A 17,304-nucleotide genomic window follows, 5' to 3' on the forward strand; every position below is an offset into this window, starting at 1 on the left:
GGTGGGATTGATTAGATTTAATTTAATGTGAATTAATTAAAGGGTAAGTCATGGCAGTACAGCTCGGCGCCGTGGAATGCTCCTCCTGCACTATGTGGGAAACCAGGGACACTTCCTGTGTCCCTGACGACCATGTGTGCAGGATGTGTATCCAGCTGCAGCTACTGGCAGACCGCATTGTGGCACTGGAGCTACGAATGGATACATACTGGAGCATTCGCGATGCTGAGGACGTCGTGGATAGCACGTTTAATGATTTGGTCACACCGCGGGTAAAGGCGGCACAGGCAGGAAGAGAATGGGTGACCGCCAGGCAGAGTAGCAGGTGCAGGCAGGTAGTGCAGGGGTCCCCTGTGGCCATCCCCCTCTCAAACAGATGTACCGCTTTGGATATTGTTGAGGGAGATGGCTTATCCGGGGAAGACAGCAGCAGCCAACTTCCTGGCACCGTGGGTGGTTCTGCTGCACAGGATGGGAGGAAAAAGAGTGGGAGAGCTATAGTGATAGGGGATTCTATTGTAAGGGGAATAGATAGGCGTTTCTGTGGCCGCAAACGAGACTCCAGGATGGTATGTTGCCTCCCTGGTGCAAGGGTCAAGAATGTCTCGGAGTGGCTGCAGAGCATTTTGGAAGGGGAGGGTGAACAGCCAGTTGTCGTGGTGCATATAGGTACCAACGATATAGGTAAAAACCGGGATGAGGTCCTAAAAGCTGAATATAGGGAGTTAGGAGGTAAATTAAAAAATAGGACCTCAAAGGTAGTAATCTCAGGATTGCTACCAGTGCCACGTGCTAGTCAGAGTATAAATAGAAGGATATTTCAGATGAATACGTGGCTAGAGGAATGGTGCAAGGGGGAGGGATTCAAATTCTTGAGACATTGGAACCTGTTCTGGGGGAGGTGGGACCAGTACAAACTGGACGGTTTGCACCTGGGCAGGACCGGGACCGATGCCCTAGGGGGAGTGTTTGCTGGTGCTGTGGGGGAGGGTTTAAACTAAAATGGCAGGGGGTTGGGAACCTGTGCAGGGAGACAGAGGAAAGGGAAACAAGGATAGAAGCAAAAGACACGAAGGAGAAAAGCAAAAGTGTCAGTCAGAGAAATCAAGGGTTTAAATCAAACATGGCCACAGTAAATAATAATTCTAAAAGGTTAAATAAAACAAGCCTGAAGGCTTTGTGTCTTAATGCGAGGAGCATTCGTAATAAGGTGGATGAATTAGCTGCGCAAATAGATGTAAACGGATATGATATGATTGGGATTATGGAAACATGGCTCCAGGGTGACCAAGGCTGGGAACTCAACATCCAGGGGTATTCAATATTCAGGAAAGACAGGCAAAAAGGAAAAGGAGGTGGGGTAGCATTGCTGGTTAAAGAGGAGATTAACACAATTGTAAGGAAGGATATTAGCTCTGATGATGTGGAGTCTGTATGGGTAGAGCTGAGAAATACCAAGGGGCAGAAAACGTTAGTGGGAGTTGTATACAGACCCCCAAACAGTAATGTGGAGGTTGGGGATGGCATTAAACGGGAAATTAGAGACGCGTGCAATAAGGGCACAGCAGTTATCATGGGTGACTTTAATCTACATATAGATTGGGCTAACCAAATTAGTAACAATACTGTGGAGGAGGAATTCCTGGAATGTATACAGGATGGTTTCCTGGACCAATATGTCGAGGAACCAACTAGAGATCAGGCCATCTTAGACTGGGTATTATGTAATGAGAAAGGAATAATTAGCAATCTTGTTGTGCGAGGTCCCTTGGGGCGGAGCGATCATAATATGATAGAATTCTTCATTAAGATGGAGAGTGAAGTAGTTGACTCAGAGACTAGGGTCCTGAATTTAAATAAAGGAAACTACGATGGTATGAGGCGCGAGCTGGGTAGGATTGAGTGGGGAATGTTACTCAAAGGGTTGATGGTGGATAGGCAATGGCAAACATTTAAAGATCGCATGGATGAACTACAGAATTTGTTCATCCCTGTTTGGCATAAAAATAAAACAGAAAAGGTGACTCAACCGTGGCTAACGAGGGAAATTAGGGATAGCATAAGATCCAAGGAGAGGACATATAAATTGGCCAGAAAAAGCAGTAAACCTGAGGATTGGGAGCAGTTTAGGATTCAGCAAAGGAGGACAAAGGGATTAATTAAGAGGAGGGAAATAGAGTATGAGAGTAAGCTTTCAGGGAACATAAAAACTGACTGTAAAAGCTACTATAGATATGTGAAGAGAAAAAGATTGGTGAAGTCAAGCATAGGTCCCTTGCAGTCAGAATCAGGGGAACTTATAATGGGGAACAAAGAAATGGCGGACCAATTAAATACATACTTTGGTTCTGTCTTCAGAAAGGAGGACACAAATAACCTCCCAGAGATGTCGGGGAACATAGGGTCTAATGAGAGGGAGGAACTGAATGAAATCAGTATTTGTAGGGAAATGGTGTTAGGGAAATTGACGGGATGGAAGGCCGATAAATCCCCAGGGCCTGATAATTTACATCCTAGGGTACTTAAGGAAGTGGCCCTAGAAATAGTAGATGCATTGCTGGTCATCTTCCAAAATTCTATAGACTCTGGAACAGTTCCCATGGATTGGAGGGTAGCTAATGTTACCCCACGATTCAAAAAAGTTGGTAGAGAGAAAACGGGGAATTATAGACAGGTAAGCCTGACATCGGTAGTGGGGAAAATGCTGGAGTCCATTATAAAAGATGTAATAGCAGAGCATTTGAAAAACAGTGACAGGATCGGACAAAGTCAAAGTTCTGATGAAGGGTCGCAGACCTGAAACGTTAATTCTGTTTCTCTCTCCACGGATGCTGCCTGGCCTGCTGAGTATTTCCAGCATTTTCTGTTGTTATTTTGGACAAAGTCAACATGGATTTACAAAAGGTAAATCGTGCTTGACAAATCTATTGGAATTTTTTGAGGATGTAACTGGTAGAATAGCTAAGGGAGAACCAGTGGATGTGGTGCATTTGGACTTTCAGAAGGCTTTCGATAAGGTCCCGCATAAGAGATTAGCGTGTAAAGTTAAGGCACATGGGATTGGGGGCAAGGTATTGACTTGGATAGAGAACTGGTTGGCAGACAGGAAGCAAAGAGTTGGAATAAACGGTTCTTTTTCCAAGTGGCAGGCAGTGACTAGTGGGGTACCGCAGGGATCGGTGCTAGGACCCTAGCTATTCACAATATATATTAATGATCTAGACGAGGGAACTAGATGTAATATCTCCAAGTTTGCAGACGACACAAAGCTGGGTGGGCGTGTGTGCTGTGAGGAGGATGCCGAGAAACTCCAGTATGATTTGGACAGGTGGGGTGATTGGGCAGATGCATGGCAGATGCAGTATAATGTGGATAAATGCGAGGTTATCCACTTTGGTGGCAAAAACAGGAAGGCAGATTATTATCTGAACGGCAATAAATTGGGAGAAGGGGAAGTGCAACTAGACCTGGGTGTCCTTGTGCACCAGTCACTGAAGGTAAGCATGCAGGTGCAGCAGGCGGTTAAGAAGGCAAATGGTATGTTGGCCTTCGGAGCGAGAGGGTTCGAGTACAGGAACAAGGATGTCTTGCTGCAGTTGTACAGGGCCTTGGTGAGCCCACATCTTGAGTATTGTGTGCAGTTTTGGTCGCCTTATCTGAGGAAGGATGTTCTTGCCATGGAGGGAGTGCAGCGAAGATTCACCAGACTGATACCTGGGATGGCAGGAATGACGTATGAGGAGAGATTGGGTCGATTGGACTTATACTCGCTGGAGTTTAGAAGAATGAGAGGGGATCTCATTGAAACTTATAAAATTCTAACAGGACTCGACAGACTAGATGCAGGAAGGATGTTCCCGATGGCGGGGGAGTCCAGAACCAGGGGTCACAGTCTAAGGATAAGGGGTAAGCCATTTAGGACAGAGATGAGGAGGAATTTCTTCACCCAGAGAGTGGTGAACCTGTGGAATTCTCTACCACAGAAGGCAGTGGAGGCCAATTCATTAAATATATTCAAGAAGGAGTTAGATATATTTCATAAGGCTAAAGGGATCAAGGGATATGGGGAGAAGGCAGGGACAGGGTACTGAATTTGGATGATCAGCCATGATCTCATTGAATGGCGGAGCAGGCTCGAGGGGCTGAATGGCCTACTCCCGCTCCTATCTTCTATGTTTCTATGAAACCTCCCCCAGTGCAGGCACACAGGGTCTGAGCTCAGCACCCAGCCCAGCCTGAAACCTCCCCCAGTGCAGGCACACAGGGTCTGAGCTCAGCACCCAGCCCAGCCTGAAACCTCCCTCAGTGCCAGCAGCTTAGTGATGGGCGGTGGCAGCGGGCAAGGTTTCCCGGAGCCGGCACCTATTTAGGAACTGGATCACGGTCCATTTAGTTCACCTTCTACCATCCCTGTAATCAGAACGATAATGAAGTTGTTGATTAATTATAGCAATCCATCTCTATCAATTAGTCTCCAACAGACCCAGACACAATGTAAGGAAAATCCGAGTGTTGGAAAATTTTGGGGACCATGCATCCAAAGTCACTTGTTGCTCCTAAGTATGTTACACTTATGACATGTCATCTCACAAATTACTCATACATTTGGAAATTCACGCCACCACCCCCCCTGTACCCAGAAGCTAACCTTTCGGATCAAGACTTCCCAGCCAAACAAATCGAGGGTTAGTTCGAGCCCCAAAGTCTGCACGTCACGTGTGTCAGCCATGGATCAGTGATAGCACTTCGTCTCCGAGTCAGGAGGTTGTGGGTTCAAGTCCCACTCCAAAGACCTGAGCACAAAATCTAGGCTGAGGGAGAGCTGCACTGTCAGATGTGCCGCCTTTTGATCAGATGTTGAACCGAGTCCCTGTCTGTCCTCCGGTGGTAGAAGATCCCATTGCAATATTTAGTGTGTCCTGGCCAATATTTATCCCTCAACTAACATCAATTAAAAAATTGGTCATTTATCACATAGCTGTTTGTGGGACCTTGCTGTGTACAAGTTGGCTGCTGTGTTTCCTACATTACAACAGTGACTCCACTGCAAAATTCCTTCATTGACTGTAAAGCGCTTGGGGACATCCTGAGGTCGTGAAAGGTGGAATAGCAATGCCTTTTATTTCTTATATCTTTGACACCTGGCCAAGTGCTCATCTTTGTGGCATTTTTCCATCTTCTGGAGGTTCTGCACATGTAAATATGGATAACAAAGATTACCTAACATCCCTCCCTGGTAAAATCCATGGCTTTCTTCCAGGAAAGTATTTTCTGCAAAGTGCACGAGTGAGTAAATCACATCTCCTGGGGGGTGGGGAAAGAATGACCTGAGGGGCAACTTCCCTTTTAATTGCTTTTTTTCATGTCAAGGCACTGTAACAGATTCCCGCTCTGACACCCTGGATAAGGCAAGCCCAGCTCTATGGTTTTAGCTCAGGGTGGCAGCCTTGGTAGCACTCTTGCTTTCTGAGACAAGGTCGTGGGTTAAAGCCCCACTCCAGCTCAAGTCTCTGGAGTGGGACTTATGCAGGGTGTGAGAGCGATAAGTGGTCACCTTGGTTACGTGATATCATAGTGCCCTTAACAAACCTCTTAAAGAGGTGGTTCTCTGTCTTGTCTTTTCCTCCTACCCCAGGAGCATGAGGTTACTCACCTGACTTCACTTACTGTACCTCTCACTGGCTTCTTATGCTGCTCTGGTCCCTGATCTTTTCTGTCAAATTGAATAAGTTAACATAGTTTCGTTGCTATGGGTGCGCAGACCACTTTCCTCACGAATGCCTTCTCCCTGCCTTTATTACTGGACATCAAGGGGAAAATTTCCCAGTGCCTGGGCACAGTAACTATTGGAAAATTGGTCTTAGTATCACTGAATCATAGAGATTTACAGCACAGACGGAGGCCATTCGGCCCATCGTGTACGTGCTGGCCGGAAAAAAGCTAGCCAGCCCAATCCCACTTTCCAGCTCTTGGTCCGTAGCCCTGTAGGCTACGGCACCTCAAGTGCATATCCAAGTACTTTTTAAATGTGATGAGGGTTTCTGCCTCGACCACTCTGTCAGGCAGTGAGTTCCAGACCCCCACCACCCTCTGGGTGAAAAAAGTTCTCGTCAACTCCCCTCTAATCCTTCTACCAATTACTTTAAATCTGTGCCCCCTGGTTATTGACCTCTCTGCTAAGGGAAATCGGTCCTTCCTATCCACTCCATCTAGGCCCCTCATAATGTTATACACCTCAATTAAATCTCCCCCTCAGCCTGCTCTGTTCCAAAGAAAACAACTGAGCTAGGTAAGGTGATAAAAAGGCCTGTAATCTGCTCCTAACCCAGTGATCCCTGTTGGAAAATGTGCTGGGTGAGGCTAGGATTGGGGCTTGGCTGTGATGCAGCTCATGGTCGTATTGTCTAATGACACTGTCTTGCCTTACATGGGCACTTACGTGAACTACTGGGTGCCACACAGAATTACGAGTCAGCCTTTGGGAGGCAGAAACTGAAGGATGAAAACAAGTTGATATTTTTCACACATTAAATCAACATCTAATGAATGGCAGGGAACATGAGCACTGTGACCTCTGCACACTGACCCCAGAACAAGAAGGAAGCAATAAACGAGTATTGTAGGTAACAGTCAATGTATACACAATACTGCTGTCACTGTGACCAAAAGGGAAGCTCTAATGCAGGAGTAAAATCCAAAAACGCTAGTAAATACTCAGCAGGTCAGGCAGCATTTGTGGAAAGAGAAACAGAGGGTTGATGTTACTGACAAAAGGTCATTGACCTGATACATTAACCCCACGTTTCCTTCTCTCCACAGGTGCCAAGTGTTTTCTGGCATTTTCTGCTTTCATTTCAAAATTCCAGCATCTGCCATAGTTTGCTTTTTGTTGTAGTGCAGAAATGTTGGGCAAAAAAAGTATAATTTGTTCAATTGTTAATGTTTCATTGCTAGCAGGGACCTGTGCAAAAATCCTGCAGCAGGAGCCAACCTTCAGAAAAATTGGAGGTGGGGGGGGAATGAGTCGTTTGCAGGAAGCAGGAAATTGTGCTGCAGATCCAAGTGTCAGCTGTGGCTCAGTGGTAGCGCTCTCACTTCTGAATCAGAAGGTTGTGGGTTCAAACCCCACTCCAGAGACTTGAGCACAAAATCTAGGCTGACGCTCCAGTGCAGTACTTGAGGGACTGTTGCACTGTCGATGGTGCCGTCTTTCATATGAGATGTTAAACCGAGGCACTACCTTCTCAGGCGGATGTAAAAGATCCCATGGCACTATTCAAAAAAGAATGGGAGTCCTGGCCAATATTTATCACTCAACCAGCATCACTGAAAGAGATTATCTCGTCATTTATCTCTTTGCGTTTGTGGGACTGTTGCTGTTTTGCTGTTTTGCAAATTGGCTGCTGCATTTCCCTGCAACACGTTTAAAATGTAAGTTCTTCAGTGGTTGTAAAGTGCTTTGGGACATCCTGAGGAGGTGAAAGGTGCTGTATAAATGCAAACTGGTTCCTCTTTGAGAGAGTAAACAAACCAGATGTTACTTTCAGTGCTCATACGGACAGGGAGGGTTACAAGAGGCTCAGAAAGCATTTATTTAAAACATTAGTGGGGTTAAGATAAGGAATTTGAAACATGGCCTAAGTAAAATAATCTACTGGTGTCTTTATAATGCACCTCTTGCTGCATTTCCCAACAGCATGCTACCGTTGGGAATGTGAGTTTTGTAATATTATAGCCAAAGCCTGCACTCCTGTGCCTATATGCCTGGGTGAATTCAACGTGCAGTCAAACATTTGAAGTCTTATTAAAGATTAAATGTTACAAATACTCTCAAAACCAACAGAGAAATAATATAAGATGCGGTCACAGATGATACACACGTTATAGTTGGATGAGCTCAACCCTCCAGAGGTCTCTCTATCTCCCACCTCACAGTACAATGTTCTCGCTTCTAAGCTTAGCTAAAAGGCCATTGCATCACCTCCTCCATGACCTTCACTCGTGGTTTTACAGTAGGTTTTATTGGCTCAACACACCAAGACTCAAGGCTTCACAGCACGATCTCGGGACAGAACGTAAACGACCTTATTATACGGAAAAGAACAAACATGTAGATGTATTCATGCGAAGATTCGAACTCTCCAAGGCTGTTTTCTATAACGACAGTTACAGCCTTATAGATATTGCCTGTCAGCTACATTTGCAGTTTTTTTTTTCAATTCTAAGGTTTAATTACGGAACTTAATATGAAATGGAACTTAATATAAGTGATTCATAAGAACATAAGAAATAGGAGTAGACCATTTGGCCCCTCGAGCCTGCTCCGCCATTTAATGAGATCATGGCTGATCTGATCTTGGGCTCAGCTCCATTTCCCTGCCCACTCCCCATAACCCTTCACTCCCTTATTGTTCAAAAATCTGTCTATCTCCACCTTAAATATATTCAATGACCCAGCCTCCACAACTCTGGGGCAGAGAATTCCAACGATTTACGACCCTCTGAGAAGAAATTCCTCCTCATCTTAGTTTTAAATGGGTGACCCATTATTCTGAAATTATGCCCCCTAGTTCTAGATTCCCCCATGAGGGGAAATATCCTCTCTGCACCTACCTTGTCGAGTATCTTATATGTTTCAATAAGATCACCTCTCATTCTTCTAAACTCCAATGAGTATAGGCTCAACCTTTCTTCATAAGTCAACCCCTTCATCCCAGGAATCAACCTCGTGAACCTTCTCTGAACTGCCTCCAATGCAAGTATTCTTTTGCGTAAAATAGATATCTTAACTGTTTCTCAATCTTAATCTTTAACACTATCAGCGGTTTGGTTGGTATGCCTGCACTGTTCCAGCTTGTGAGAGGAGGAGGATGTGGGACACCACACTTGCACATTGAAACTGATCAATGGGCCTTTGCTCAACAGCCCTCCACTGGAACTTCGGCCGATTCCGATTGAGGAGAGCTGACACGACAGTCATCTCTTAGAAACTGAAAGGCAGCCTGCTGTACTGCCAGAATCTTACTTTAAAAACAGTGGAGGGTAGATCCAGGAGTCTTGCCCGGCTAGGAGCACGTATCGGGAAATCTCTGTGAGGCCCATGGTTTCTATTAAAATTAATGGACGAAGAATCGTGGGCTGTACACGTACGATTTTTTGATACAAACTTCCAGCAGGCAAAGCTCCATGGCAGGTGTGTGAGAGCAGAGAGCCTACCCTTACATAGCAGCAGGAGTCGGCCATTCAGCCCCTCGAGCCTGCTCCGCCATTCAATTAGATCATGGCTGATCTGTAGCTTAACTCCATCTACCCGCCTTGGTTCCATATCCCTTAATATCATTACCTAACAAAAATCTATCAATCTTAGTTTTGAAATTTTCAAGTGACTCAGCATCAGCAGCTTTTTGGGGAAGAGAATACAGAGACAGTTACCCCAACAATGCAAATATAACAGTAAATTTGTGCATAGCAAGATCCAGCAATCAGCAATGAGACGGATGACCAGTTAATCAGGGTTTGATACTGTCAGTTCACAAGGTAATTATGGATAAGGAAAGCCATTTGGCCCATCTTATTTTATCCCTCGATAGAGAGCCTAACATAAGAACATAAGAATTGGAGCAGGAGTAGGCCATTCGGCCCTTTGAGCCTGCCCTGTCATTCAATAAGATTATGGCTGATCTGATCTTGGCCTCAACTCCATTTTCCTGCCCGCTCCCCATAACCTTTGACTCCCCTATAGCTCAAATATATGTCTATCTCCGCCTTGAATATATTCAATGACTCCGCTTCTGCAGCTCTCTGGGGTAGAGAATTCCAACGATTTACGACCTTCTAGGAGAAGAAATTCCTCCTCATCTCTGTTTTCAATGGGCGACCCCTTATCCTGAAACTGTGCCCCCTAGTTCTAGATTCCCCCACGAGGGGAAACATCCTCCCTGCATCTACCCTGTCAAGCCCCCTCAGAATCTTATATGTTTCAATAAGGTCACCTCTCATTCTTCTAAACTCCAATGAGTATAGGCCCAACCTGCTCAACCTTTCTTCATAAGACAACCCTTCATCTCAGGAGTTAATCTCATGAACCTTCTCTGAACTGCCTCCAATGCAAGAATATCCCTCCTTAAATAAGGAGACCAAAACTGCACGCAGTACTCCAGGTGTGGTCTCACCAGTGCCCTGTACAGTTGTAGCAAGACTTCCCTACTTTTATACTCCATTCCCCCTTGCAATAAAGGCAAACATTCCATTTGCCTTCCTAATTACTTGCTGTACCTGCATGCTAACTTTTTGTGTTTCATGTACAAGGCCCCCCAGATCCCTCTGTGCCTCTAATGTCCCATTGTAGCATCCTTTTCTTAAATAATTCCAGGGTTTTGTCTCCTCTACTTGAAAGTTTATTCCACAGGTTGATCATTCTCTGTAGGAAGATCTTTCTGATACCAGTATAAAATTACCATTTACAAGTGTGAACCTATCGTTGGTAATGCAACAGTCTAATTTAAAGTCATATTTTTCTATATCCTCAACAATCTTGTGTACCTCTATAAGATGACCTCTCAGACGCCTCCTTACTAGGTGTAAAAACCCAAGTCTCTCCAGTCTTTCCTCACAACTCAGATCCCTGACACTGGGGTTCAGCCTCATGGCTTTTCTCTGCACTGTCCCAGTGCTTGAACGCTTCCTGGTAACCAGAACTGAACCTAGTATTCAAGGTGCGGCCTGAAGATTTCAATCATCACTTCCTCTCACGTGTTTTACTGTTTTGGGTACATGGTTCAACATTATATTAGCTTTTTTGACTGCTGCCCTGCCTTGGTTGGAAATGTTTAGCTTTGAGTCTACTGAGACTCCTAGGTCCCTTCCAGCTTCATCCATGGCTATTTTAACACCATTCACAAAGCATGCAAGTCATCTATCTTTCCTTCTTATGTGTTGCTCTTTACACTTATATCCGCATTAAATTTCATCCACCGCTGTTCTGCTACTTTCATATCTTGACATTCAATGGCATTACCATTGCCGCGTCCCCGACCATCAACATCCTTGGGAGTTCACCACTGACCATAAACTTAACTGAACCAACCACATAAATGGCTACTAGAACAGGTCAGAGGCTGGGTATTCTGTGGCGAGTGGCTCACCTCCTGACTACCCAAAGTTCTCCACCATCTACAAGGCACAAATCAGGAGTGTGATGGAATACTCTCCAGTTGCCTGGATGGGTGCAGCTGCAACAACACTCAAGAAGCTCCATACGCTCCAGGACAAAGTAGTCCGCTTGCTCAGCACCCATCCATAGGCTTAAATATCCACTCCCTCCATCACCGGCGCAATGTAGCTGCAGCGTGTACTGTTTACAGAATGCAATGCAGTAAACTCTCCAAGACTTCTTCGATAGCACCTCCCAAACTCACGACCTCCAACAGCTAGAAGGACAAGGGCAGCAGGTGCCTGGATTCACCAGTACCTCGACGTTCTCCCCCAAGTCACACACCATCCTGACTTAGATATATATTGCTGTTCCTTCATCACTGCTGGGTCAAAATCCTGGAACTCCCTACCTAACAGTGGGAGTATCTACACCACACAGACTGCAGCAGTTCAAGGAGAAAGCCCACCACCACCTTCTCAGGGCAACTAAGGATGGGCAATAAATATCGGCCTTGTCAGTGATACCCACATCCTGAGAATGAATAAAACAAAAATATTGTCCAAATCATTACATCATTTCTGAGCTCCCTCTTCTGATTCTACTGCTCCTCCTAGTTTGATAGCATCAGCAAGGAATATTGATCAGAACATCAGGCTAACTCCCTGCTCATCATGAATAGTGACCCACTGAAATCACAGTTAAATATTTAATTTGAAGGATAGCATCTCCGACAGTACTGCACAGGAGTGTCAGCCATCTTAAAAGCATGGAAATAACTTGTGTTTAGCACATTATTAGGTAGCAGGTGCACATCTTAAATGATAGCCTCCTCCTGTTCCTGATATGTAAGACAAAAGAGCAAGGGTTGGTGGGCTATTCAAGGTTGGATAGAATCAAGCTCAGCCAGATCCTGCCCTCACTTATTGTCCACACGAAACACATGTACACAGAGGTCTATTTAGTGCTGCTGCCATTGTCCTGGCTGATATCAGATAATACAGGACAGAGCTTAGGATCCATTATGGGACCTCAATGCTTAAATATCCAATGGATAGGTTGAAGTTTCTATTAATGGACTCTAATCGGGCCATATAAAGATTATGCTCAGTTCTCAGTTTGGGAAAGTTCCCAGTCATAGGGTCAGATGCAATAGTGATGGAAGTTTATCAGCCAACACTGGAGAACGTCAAACCAAAAATACCTTGAAATGGACAACCCATACAGGCTCAATCATTGTCTCAGTGCTTTGGTCTTATTCAGACCCACTGGTGCCACAGGAGTATCAGAAATACACCCTTACAGCTGTTAAAGGAAGAATGAAGTTGGATTTACCAGTATGTGGCCTCTTTTGTCCAGGCCTATGGGGTAGTGTTGAGGAAGCCCAAAGTGGCTACCAGGAAGGAAGGCAACGATAGTGAACACAGGTGGTCAATCAGCAACAGTGACAAGAACAGATAAGTTGACGTTTCCATTATAGACCCATGGTCTGCTGTTCTGGTCACTGAGAAATGAGACATTCAAGTGTTGGAGGTGGTGCAGAGAAGAGCTAAGAGGCTAATTCCTAGTGTTGGGGGTCTGAGTTTGGAGGAATGTTTGGAGAGATTAGGGCTTCTCAGTGTGAGAGATGATCTTAAAGAGGTATGTAAGATAGTAAATGAAATGGAAAAGGTTTATCTGGAATATTACTTTAAATTAAACAGTGGGAGTAGGACAAGAGGACACAAGTTGAAATTAATAAATGGTAACTTTATGTTTGATATCAGGTTCTTCGCGCAGAGAGTGACCAACACTTGAAATGGATTCCAGGCAGTGTGATGGAGGATAAATACCTGGAGTTATGTAAGAAACCAGCAATAGAGGGAATGTGGGGCTGTCCTCAATGGCTGAATTAAGATGGGCTGAATGGCCTTCCTCATCTCTGTCTGGAGTAGAAATGGTGGAAGAAATCAGTCAGGGTTTCTGCTCCTGATTTGTGTTCAGTGACCCCTTGTGTGTCAGCATTTGTGTGGATCTTTTGAATGCCTCTGACTACTGACCAAGGGTCTACACCCAGTGGCCCAGGATTTGCTGGAGCCAGGCATCCTGCTAATGCAAAAGCAAAATACTGCGGATGCTGGAAATCTGAAAGAAAAACAGAAAATGCTGGAAATATTCAGCAGGTCAGGCAGCATCTGTGGAGAGAGAAACAGAGTTAATGTTTCAGGTCGATGACCCTTCGTCAGAAGCCTGACGGGACCAACACTCTATCTCCTTAACCAGTGAGATTAAAGGATAGAGAAAGAAACAGAGGCAACAATGGAGAAGGAATTAGGGTGAATTAGATACAGAAAGAGAAATAAAGAGCAGGAAAGAATGATTGATTTAAGAGAGAAAAAAGAAAGGTAAAGTAAGAGAAAAATTTAAAAATGTAAAAAAATGTTTTAAACCTCTAAGAATAATTTACTACCTGTAGGAATGAGATGTCACAGTTTCAATTGTTCCCTTTCTGGGCCATGAAGGTTGAGTGCCATTGCAGGGACATAAATCTCATTAAAAGGGTTCTTATGCTGCTAAGTACCTGCCCTAACTTTCTGCGGCGAGTTTAATTTGTTTTAACAGCACAAGTCAGGCAATTTCATAAAACTCACGCGGAGGTTGATGGCGAGCTGCCGTTTTCACCAGGCTAATGGAGGAGCGATGCAAATCGTCCAGCATTTTGTGGCGATTCGCAACTCACGGTGTATCTCTTCCTCCCCACAAATTGCTGGGGGTGGGGGTTGCTCACTAATAATGGCGAGTGCATTAAACTCTATTTTCCTCAAATTCGGATGCCCTCAAAAGTTTGTCACAATCCTCCGCCTGCTTCACGATGACATGCAAGCCGTGATCCTGACCAACGGTTCCACCACAGACCCAATTCACGTACGAACCAGGGTCAAGCAAGGTTGTGTCATCGCACCAACGCTCTTCTCAATCTTCCGTGCTGCAATGCTCCATCTCACCCTCAGTAAGTTCCCCACTGGAGTGGAGCTAATTTACAGAACAAACGGGAAACTGTTCAACCTCCGTCGCCTCCAGTCCAGATCCAAGGTCGTCCCATCCTCTGTCGTCGAATTACAGTATGCAGACGATGCTTGCGTCTGCGCTTACTCGGAGGTCGAACTCCAAACCATCGTAAACACCTTCACCGAAGCATACGAGAGCATGGGCCTTACACTAAACATCCGTAAGACAAAGGTCCTCTACCAACCTGCCCCCGCCACACAGTGCTGCCCCCCGATTATCAAAATCCACGACAAGGCCTTGGACAACATGGACCACTTTCCATACCTCGGGAGCCTACTGTCAACAAGGGCAGACGTCGACGACGAAGTCCAACACCGCCTTCAGTGTGCCAGTGCAGCCTTCGGTCGCCTGAGGAAGAGAGTGTTTGAAGACCAGGACCTCAAACCCGACACTAAGCTCATGGTCTACAGGGCAGCAGTGATACCCGCCCTGCTGTATGCCTCAGAGACATGGACCATGTACAGCAGGCACCTCAAAGCACTGGAGAGGTACCACCAACGCTGCCTCTGCAAGATCCTGCAAATCCATTGGCAGGATAGGCGCACCAATGTCAGTGTTCTTGCTCAGGCCAACATCCCCAGCATCGAAGCTCTGACCACACTCAATCAGCGCCGATGGACGGGTCACATTGTCCGCATGCCCGATACGAGACTCCCAAAACAAGCGCTCTACTCGGAGCTCCGGCATGGCAAGAGAGCCCCAGGTGGGCAGAGGAAACGCTTCAAGGACACCCTCAAAGCCTCCTTGAAAAAGTGTAACATCCCCACCGACACCTGGGAATCCCTGGCCCAAGACCGCACAAAGTGGAGGAGAAGCATCCGGGAAGGCGCCGAACACCTCGAGTCTCTTCACCGGGAGCAAGCAGAAGCCAAGCACAGGCAGCGCAAGGAGCGCACGTCAACCCAAGCACCCCACCCACCCGCCCCTTCAACCACTGTCTGCCCCACCTGTGACAGAGACTGTAGGTCCCGCATTGGACTCATCAGTCACCTGCGAACTCATTTTTAATGTGGAAGCAAGTCATCCTCGGTTCCGAGGGACTGCCTTAGAAGAAGAAGAAGATTTTCCCAGGAAATTCTGGGTAATATGTGAACTGAACTGTTTTCTGCACAGATACTGACTGGCCTGATGGCTCGTTCCAACGGTTGCTGTTACTTTGGTTCAGATTTCCAGCATTTGCAGGATTTTCTTTTTTTCTGCCTTTAGTGAGAACAGACTTTTTTTTTAAAGAAAGGTGCTTGATGCAATCTTCAGATGACGGTTGAGAGTAGGGCTGAACTGTTGAGCAGGGCAAACTACTGGTTTACAAGACAAGCACAAAGTCGGAACAGGGAGTTGTTTGACTTGTCGCTAGGGGGATTCCTTCCGTTACTTCACCAGAAGTACAAAAAAAACTTTCCAGGCCGAGAGCTCCCGGACCGAGCTGTGTCTGTGCAGCAGGGCTGATGGAGGGTGACAGCGGCAGGGAGCGCTCTGCCCCGGCCAACGACGGCTCCACCGGGACCCCGGGGACCCCGGGGGCCGAGCCCGAGCCCGGCAGTGTGCAGTTCAGCGGCAGCGGGCACTTCCAGATATCCCCGGGCAAGTCCTACACCGTCATCGCCATCCTGTTCCTCATCAACCTGCTGAACTACATGGATCGCTTTATCATTGCAGGTGAGAGAGCTCGCCCATGTTCCTGCTCAGCCGCCCTCCTCCGCTTCCCAGCTCTCACCTCCCCTTCAAGCCATACCCCCCAAACCGGGGCCAGACCTTCACAAGGACTGGCTTATCATTTCCCAGAAGTGATGGGCAGGATCTGCTGTCCCAAGTTAGAATCGTAGAATCAGCACAAAAAGAGGCCGTTCGGCCCGTCGAGTCTATGCCCAGGAGCAATCCAGTTAGTCCCACTCCCCCGCTCTTTCCCCAAACCCCCTGCAATTTTTTCTCCTTCAAGTATTTATCCAATTCCCCTTTGAAGGCTGCTATTGAATCTGTATCCACCACCCTATCAGGCAGCGCACTCCAAATCCTAACCACTCGTTACGTTAAAATGTTTTACCTCCGGTCGCCTCTGGTTCTTTTGCCAATCACCTTAAACCTGTGCCCTCTGGTTATCGACCCTTCAGCCATTGGAAACAGTTTCTCTTTATTTATGCTATCTAAACCCTGCACGATTTTAAACACCTCGATCAAATCTCTTAGTTCACCCCCACCTCCCCCTCCCCCTGTTCAAGGGCAGGGGGGGCTTAAGAAAATAAAATCTTGAAAGGAATAACGTGCATTTTTACAAGGCTTGATCACATCTCTCAGAACGGGCCCAAGACACTTTTAAATCTTTAAAAATTAATTCCCGGAATGTGGGCAACGCGGATAAGACCACATTTATCCCTAGTTGCCTTGAGAAGGTGGTGGTGGGATTCTCCTTGAATCGCTGCAGTCCTTGTGGTCAAGGTGCTCCCACAGAGGTGTGAAATGCCAGGATTTTGACCCAGCGATAATGAAGGAACGCCGACATGTTTCCAAGTCAGGATGGTGTGTGACTTGGAGAGGAACGTGGAGGTGGTGGCGTTCCCGCAGCATTGCTGCTCTTGTCCTTCAAGGGGGGAGGAAGCTGCTGTCAGAATATACTTTGAAATCTTCTATAGATTGTTAACCGGGGGGTATTGTCAAAAAAGATTGTGTTTTGTTTTAACAATGGTTTAATGGCGCAGCTATACTGCTTCTGAATATTTCAAGTTAGCAGCTACTGGGATTTTGCCAGTGATTGTTATTTTAAGATGAACTATTACAGGGGCTTTCTGAAACTGTTTAGCAAACATTATTTTACTGGGTAGGAAGAAGAAGCAAATGCCATTTTAATGACATTACAGGAGGCGATGGTGATTTTTGATGCCATTTATATCATAGAATCATCGAAATTGACGGCACAGAAGGAGGCCATTTGGCCCATTATGTCTGTGCCGGCCGACAAAGAGCGATCCACCCTAATCCCACTTTCAGCTCTTGGGCCGTAGGTTACAACACTTCAGGTGTATATCCAAATACTTTTTAAATGTGATGAGGGTTTCTGCCTCTACCACCCTTTCAGGCAGTGAGTTCCAGACCCCCACCACCCTCTGGGT

The 17,304-nt window shown here is 46.1% G+C and overlaps 1 protein-coding gene across 1 annotated transcript in view; it reads left to right on the top strand.

The window, feature by feature from the left end:
- The first annotated feature begins 15,521 nt into the window (after positions 1-15,521).
- The window catches only part of LOC147102040 (protein spinster homolog 1-like), a 187,295-nt gene continuing 185,512 nt past the window's right edge, over positions 15,522-17,304 (top strand). The window contains exon 1 of the mRNA XM_085964196.1: positions 15,522-15,856. Within this exon, the coding sequence (XP_085820322.1) occupies positions 15,646-15,856 (211 nt within the window). The 5' untranslated portion in view covers positions 15,522-15,645. The remainder of the gene's footprint in view (positions 15,857-17,304) is intronic.

This window comes from Somniosus microcephalus, chromosome 22 (genome assembly GCF_052327205.1).
Source record: "Somniosus microcephalus isolate GS21.2 chromosome 22, FLI_Smic_1.0, whole genome shotgun sequence".
Lineage (NCBI taxonomy): Eukaryota > Metazoa > Chordata > Chondrichthyes > Squaliformes > Somniosidae > Somniosus > Somniosus microcephalus.